We start from the raw sequence: 6,870 nt of genomic DNA, 5'->3' as shown, positions 1-6,870 counted from the left end.
TATCCAATATTTTTCTCTCCTACGCGCGTTGTGCAAAAAGTTGAGTTCCCTTTTCCCTGACACTAAAAATTGACGGGGTACCAGTGACTTGCTACTTGCTTAATTCACCTGTTTCAAAATGCCATGCGGTTTCAAAATTGTCAAGCCTGAGCAAATTCAAGGACGCCAATTTAGCAAAACTGCGTCAAAACACGTTTCATTAACCTACAATTTAGTGGGCGGATTAAGAGCTAACAAGATAAAATTTGTTCCAAATTGATTCCCTCGCGCAAAACTATTGTAGCTAACTTTCCTTAGGCAGGATTTATCCAAGTTTCAGTCCATGACTCTTTAGCTTTACGCTATTTCCTTTTTATCTTCAGATCAAAGCAATAATGAGCAAAAGCTCTCAAGTCTTTTACAAATTCTTGATAACGATTAGGAATCAGGGCCACGTTCATTGTCATGTTAAATCCTTATCTCTTCTGTGGATTGAGACCAAACACCTTTTTCGCACCTTTCGGTACCTTAAACGCGGAATAATTAAGTTTTACCCGCCAGTAGTGAAGTAATCATTAACACCGATCTCATAAAGAAATGTCTTTAACTGCCTTTGAGAAGCACTCCGCACCTTTCCCAAAACAGACGTAGCTTCTTCAAACGGAGCGCATTTCGAATGCATCACATGAAATGGCATTTTCAACATAAAACAAAGCTTAGACAGACTAGATACGCTCTTCACATTCGAGAAACTTGTCAGCGATACGTAATTTACAAATTCATTCTTTTATTGTAAATATTTGACTACAATTTGACACGTATTTTACAAATTGGACCCACAAACCCTAAATTCATTAAATGTTTCTTCACCGAGTAAGTTCAGGGATAATGAATCCTAAGAGAAGCTTCTCCGGTGAAATTTTACGAAGCTTTAGCGCATTTACAGTTTCTCTGGTCAGTCTTTTTAGACATCCCGTATTTTGTTTTTGTTGTTGAAGTAGTGTTGCTTCTTTCTGTAAAATCGTCTTTTTTTTTTTGACAATGCGACTCACTGTCCACAGCGGTCGTTCGATCGTAACAGCCTTCAATATTCCGTGCAATAAATAAAGTGGTCCATCTCTCAACTCTAATCGCTTCCAGTGTTGATTAAATAGGTGTAAATGACAACTGCAAACACTAAGCTATTCTTCATTACTACACCCTGTTCGTTTATAGCTATCTTAGCTCTGATCATTAAGGAAAACCTAAACTAAAAACCCCATACGAATGACTCGAGTGCTGCTGTCAGAGTGCAGAGATTCTACTAGTGTGTGATATATAGCTATGCACTTTTCAAACCGTTCAGCGAAACCGTCGACAGTCCACCGAGGAGAAACAGACTTAAATTAAATTCGATATTAGGCCTTGTGTCAGGTACCAGAAATCACTAGGTGCTCAAAATTGCTCAGGCGTTGTCCTAAAATTCTATGATTTTGGCAAGGAAGAGTGTCGCAGCACCTTAGTTCATGCAAGTGCAGTCTTGTTTTGTGACTGAGGAAACGACACGTTAGTCCGCATGCTTCCTCATAACCGACAAAACGAATGAATGACTATAGTATTGAAGACATTGGCGACGATCTTAAATGAGGAGGCAGAAATTGCGAATAGTGCTGAGGATACTGCATGCCAGGATAAGGCGATGGGTGAAAAAACGAATAAGGTGGATGGGCTGTGAGTTCGCTAGTACGACTCTGGTCTCGGTAGAGTATTGGCACTCGTACCATTCTCTGGTGATTTGCTTGCGCTAAACTGGCGGCTTCCATCTCCGCGGCTAGTTGCCTTTTCCACTTGTTTCGGCGATTTTGAAACCATATCTTAACCTGTGTTTCTGTGAGATGTAACTGAGCTGCCAGGCCAGCCCGTTCGGAAGAAGACAGGTAGCGCTTAATGTCGAAAGTGGACTCCAATTGATATACTTGGCTGCGAGAGAACACAGTCCTTGTCTTCTTCTTCCTTCTCTTCTTGATGCCATCTTTTTTGTCAATCTCTGAAGAGCGATCATCTTGATCTTCTGTGAGAGAACAAAGAGTACGCTTCGTAAAACAATATTCTTGCGCAGCTTTGCATGTCCAGAAACTGAACGTTGCCTTGGTGTGAGCTAAATAGCGCGAGACGGAATTGCTAGCCGAAGAAGTGATTTTTGTGATTCCTGACAAACAGGAAGCGCAAATCTTAAAAATACTTGTAAACTACTGACCTTCAACTGACGTTCTACTCCACTCATCAAAGTCGTATGACATTCTTCGATCCATGTCTTTAGGGCTTTCATCTTGTCGATGAGTTTCCAACCCGTGCGTTCGTGGAAAGTCTAGCCGCTGTCTCTCGTGTATCTCTCCACCCTCGCTGCCTTCATTTGAATCCTTTCTGCCATGTTCTCGGGAGCTTCCACTGTTAAGAATGTTGGAAATAGAAAACGGGTTCGACCGCGTTTTCTCTTCCATGCTTTGGCTCGCTAGTGAGTGTCCGCGACTAGAGCCGAGGGGAATTGATGCACTAATCTCTCTTTAGCTTCAGAAAAGGCAAACAAAACTCGTTTGTGTTCGCTTGAATGCATTGAGGCATGCGAGGCGACAATTTAAGCCGGTGATAATGATCACGAATAAAAATGTCAAACTTGTTAAACGGCTGACATGCAAATGCGCCCCTGTGATTGGTCGAAAATGACGGCTAATGGAACCATGAGAAAGCAGAAATCGCCTTCTCCTCCCACTTCTATACAAAAACACAGTATAACCGATAAGCGGTGTCTGTGATTGGCTTTCGCCACTATCAATTAGTTCTAGACACGTTGTCATTCTAAAAGTGTTCATGTTTTGTCTTTTTCAATTGGCTGAGGGATAACAATTCGTCAATTACCTTCTTGGTGTCGAACTGCAATTGTGAAAAGCTTTTCTGTTAAAGGTATTCTTAGCTAAAGTGGACCATTTGTAAGGTGCATGCTATAAACGCAACGTTTAGTCGTGTGGTTAAGAGTTTGATTGGTCTCACGCCTATTTAAAACAAACATTCAACACGCCCCACGAATAGTGTCTGTAGAGCACGCTATGAAAAGAGTCAAAATTAAATCACCACCTCACAAAACCATTTATGATGGCCATAAGAGGCCATGTGTGAAATGTAGTTTTATAATATAGCTAAACGTGCGCTCGAGCAGTTTACATTAACATAACACGTTCCGTTGAAAAGATGCGCGTGATAAGGTAACAAATAATTAAGAGAGTCAGGAGCTTTTTAAAGAGAGTTCCAGGCGATAAGAGAGTGAAACCCCAAAAGGATGTGATAAAGAGAGTCGACTTGTGAAGTAATCTGAAGTGCTGCTAATGGTTTTGCGCCATTTGAGGCCGTTTCCACTCAAACGGATTTGATGACTTGATTATTGGCGAAAGTGACCACAGCTGAAAGTTTCATGAGATGCTAATGAAGTGAAATGCAATTGGGTGATTGCATTCTAAACCAAGTTACTTCGCCTAAGAGATATTAAGTCATTATGTTTTGACGGAAAGCTGACATGATTGATGAATTTAAAACTTGAGACACATCTCAAACACCAATTGAAAGTTGGCGCTAATAAATACATTTACCTGTTTTGTGTCAAAAAGAAAAAGTACGCCCCAGAATCTCCAAAAGTAAAGAGCTAAACGATCGCTTTAAAGGTCGTTTACACTGTTTTACAACCTAACGCTAATCCTTTTATGGAACTCTCAAAGAAATAAAACCAATAATGTTTGAGAAGAAACGAAAAGCCGTTAAAATGTATTTGATCATCATAATAATACTCGATTCGTGCCAAAGAAGTGATCCAATATCAAAGAAAATAATTCCTTCCTTTTTACAAATAAATAGCAAGGCAAACAATGAATATTATCTAAAGACCATTTAGAATGTTCCTTGAGTGGTTATCTATTAAGTTTTACGTCTGCGAGACACGATCCGTTTTAGACTTGCTAAGCTAAGTGAATCGATTGGAATTCATCATCGCTTTTGTCGTAAATCCATCCAAAAGCCATTTCAAAATTCATGGTTTCTTTACAGGCAAAAGTTTTCAGTTTCAAGATAATCCACTATTAAAACTATAAAACTGTAACAAAAGACGAAAAATTTTCGTACTCATGAAGAAACAAGCAACCTTCTCAGTCAACTGAAACTTCCCGTCTTTTATTTAAGTCGAACGTTTATTTTCCGTCTGGACTCAAGAACCTTATTTCCGACGGGTTGAATGAAAACGTTTTATATTTTACTGCCTATTTAATTCACGAGCCATTAGACTTGAATTGCTTTAAGCTTTCAAAAACAATTTCTCTCTCAAAAAAAGCACGTAAATTGACTTTGTCGGAATTTAATGTAGGACGAACTCGGCCTAAAACGTAGGAGAATGCCAATAAGAACTCGACGCCGTGGGAAAGAAATGGAAAAGAATAGATTGGTAATTCGTGTAGAACCGCCTTCCAGTCAATTTGGACTATCAAGAAATATCTTTACGCGAAGGTGGAGCCGAAATTACTATCAACAAATACATCATTTAATAAATTTTTAGTGGCCCAGACAAGCCACGGTAAACGGTTAGTTTTCTAGTTAGTTTGCAGTGAGCTTTCTTGTGGGCTTTTACAGCAATTAAATGTAAATGCATCAACAATAGATTGTTCACAGTGGTTGCAGAAAATGTCTGGCTTTACCCCCTCAAGGAAACAGGCTAGCGTGAAAGTTACCGAAAATTCGTCACAATCAACTGCTTCAGATAACACTGAAACAAGTAATTCGACTCCTATTATACACAAACGTTCTGGATTTTCGCTTCAAAATTTTCCAGCATAGTAATCAACTTGGGCCTTTGTTGAAATTATACTGAGGGCGCCAGACGAAAGCGTTTACAAGTGTTCTCGAACGCAAACAGAGATCTGCTGGGTTCCTGCGTTGCGCGCAATGTCGATCTGAATCGGCAAAAATCTTTATTTTGATAGCAGAGATTTCAACAAGACTAAAACAGAACTTGTTATGGGCAATGGGCTCACTGACACATGTAAATGATTTTATGATTAATGCGACCGACGCATTTTTATCAATTCGAATAATTTCATTGGAAATAGAGCATCATCAATGAGGTTGTGAGGCGCCAAACTTTCTGCAGTTCACAAAAGATAACAGCATTGGTTTTTATCGAGTCGAAATTAAAATGCTTTCCTTTGGTATTGCTTAGCGTTCCACCCAAGCATTGCGCGTTGCCTAAACAGAAATAAAACGCTTGCTTTCTAACAGGCTACACTAAGCACGATGAATGGAATTTTTATGGAAACCCAACAAAGTTCGATTGTAAGCCAATGTTCTAATCAACAAACGGTGTTCCAGTTTGTCTTTGTGATTGTGAGCAACGAATGAATTCAGCGTGTTTCTGAAAAACGTGTTATTTCTTAGATACGGAAACAATTGTTCTCTTCAGATCTTCATAACGGAAACTGAACCTTTTTGACCTAATAGCAATCTACAGCATCGGACTTAAAAGCAAAGACCCCTTAGCACAAAAGAATGACGCAAGGCCACAACGTTAAAAATAAAAGACGTAGGATGATGATACATGAATACTATGAAGCCAAAATGGTAGCAAAAGCGACATGATGCCTCGAGGGCTTGATTTGACAACTATTGTTGAAATGCTTTCAAGATATTAATATTTTAAAAGATGTTGATTTGTAAAGTGATGAACGTTTCACGCCATTTCAGCTGTTGAATTCACGCAATCGGGAAAATAGCACGAAATGGCCAACGAGTCAACAAACTTCAAGTCAAAAGCACTGTTGAGTTTGTTTATTCTCGTTTTAAATTGGACAACAAAAAGAGTATTCAAATTAACTTACCTATACAGTCATATATTTCGTCAACATTGAGGTCTAAAATGGAAAAGCAATTAGTGCTCCACAGGCTCTATTGAAAGCTTATTGTTTTCGCTTTGTTTGGGAGGCCTTAGTTTATCGCTCGAGAAACCCCTGAGGCAGTACCATGAATATATCCAAACCACAAAGAACAGATAACGTTCCACCATAACAAACCATATTGGTCAGTTTTCTCCATGTAAAAAGAAGGCAATCGAGTAGTTCCATTTGAGGTTTCCTTTTTCGTCTTTTATTTCTTATTGTAGGAGAGTTTCCTTTTGTTTACAGTGTTCTTTCAACCCGTTAATACCTTCAGTGAATATACGATTAAGGTTCCATTAAGAACGTTAGAGGAACAATGCCAGGGCAATTAGGAGTCTGTCTCTGTTTTCTAGCACTATTAAGCAACTAACGACTCGTCATGTTCCACTCACATCCAAATAAATCTTTAAGAATTTTAGATGGCGGAGAAACCTCACTGAACGGTTAACGACCATTTCGCCACCACAAAGATTTGCTAACACCTACGATAGTTTGCCGGCACAATGGTGTCTGTCAATTATGGAACGAATTAAACTTACAGTGACGAGTTGACTGGCAGAAAGATGACATGGTAGCGAAATGACTAGTACCCTCACTACACTCGGTTGATTATTTGATGATCAACGATTAACACTAAAAGAAGTGATCACAACTAAAATTGGGCCAATCATTTGTAATAATCATCTTGAAAAATAATCGATAAGCCATGGACGAATAGATAATCCACACCACCATCCACAGAAGGTACAATGAGTCGTGTTTTAACTTGCTAAATTTAATCGTTGTTGTTCGATATTTTCCTCGCCTCCAAGGCATGTTGCCCTGCAGTTATAACGCCCCCGACTCATGGTTGAATAGGTATCTAAAAGGTGATTCACTTCAAGAAATTTGCACTGCAAATGTATCCAGCGTGTGCATGCCAAGTTGTGATTCTTTTGTTGCTGTT

The 6,870-nt window shown here is 39.2% G+C and overlaps 1 protein-coding gene across 1 annotated transcript; it reads right to left on the bottom strand.

Annotated features, from left to right (window-relative positions):
- Positions 1-746: 746 nt before the first annotated feature.
- On the bottom strand, positions 747-2,601 carry LOC138006543 (homeobox protein HMX3-B-like). Its single transcript, XM_068852933.1, has 2 exons — positions 2,216-2,601; positions 747-2,029 (listed from the first exon to the last, which is right to left on the bottom strand). The coding sequence occupies exons 1-2, from the start codon at positions 2,457-2,459 to the stop codon at positions 1,569-1,571; spliced, it is 705 nt and encodes a 234-aa protein (XP_068709034.1). The 5' UTR covers positions 2,460-2,601; the 3' UTR covers positions 747-1,568.
- Positions 2,602-6,870: the final 4,269 nt, after the last annotated feature.

This window comes from Montipora foliosa, chromosome 6 (genome assembly GCF_036669935.1).
Source record: "Montipora foliosa isolate CH-2021 chromosome 6, ASM3666993v2, whole genome shotgun sequence".
Taxonomy (NCBI): Eukaryota; Metazoa; Cnidaria; class Anthozoa; order Scleractinia; family Acroporidae; genus Montipora; species Montipora foliosa.
The sequence above is the reverse complement of the archived record's forward strand: the minus strand, read 5'-3'. Positions and strand labels throughout refer to the sequence as shown.

Bases quoted from the DNA above. Each gene is read 5' to 3' on its own strand.
- LOC138006543 (XM_068852933.1), bottom strand. From the start codon at position 2,459: ATGGAAGAGAAAACGCGGTCGAACCCGTTTTCTATTTCCAACATTCTT. The intron at 2,030-2,215 runs GTCAGTAGTTTA...GTTCTCTCACAG, and splicing joins GAGTAGAACGTCAGTTGAAG to AAGATCAAGATGATCGCTCT.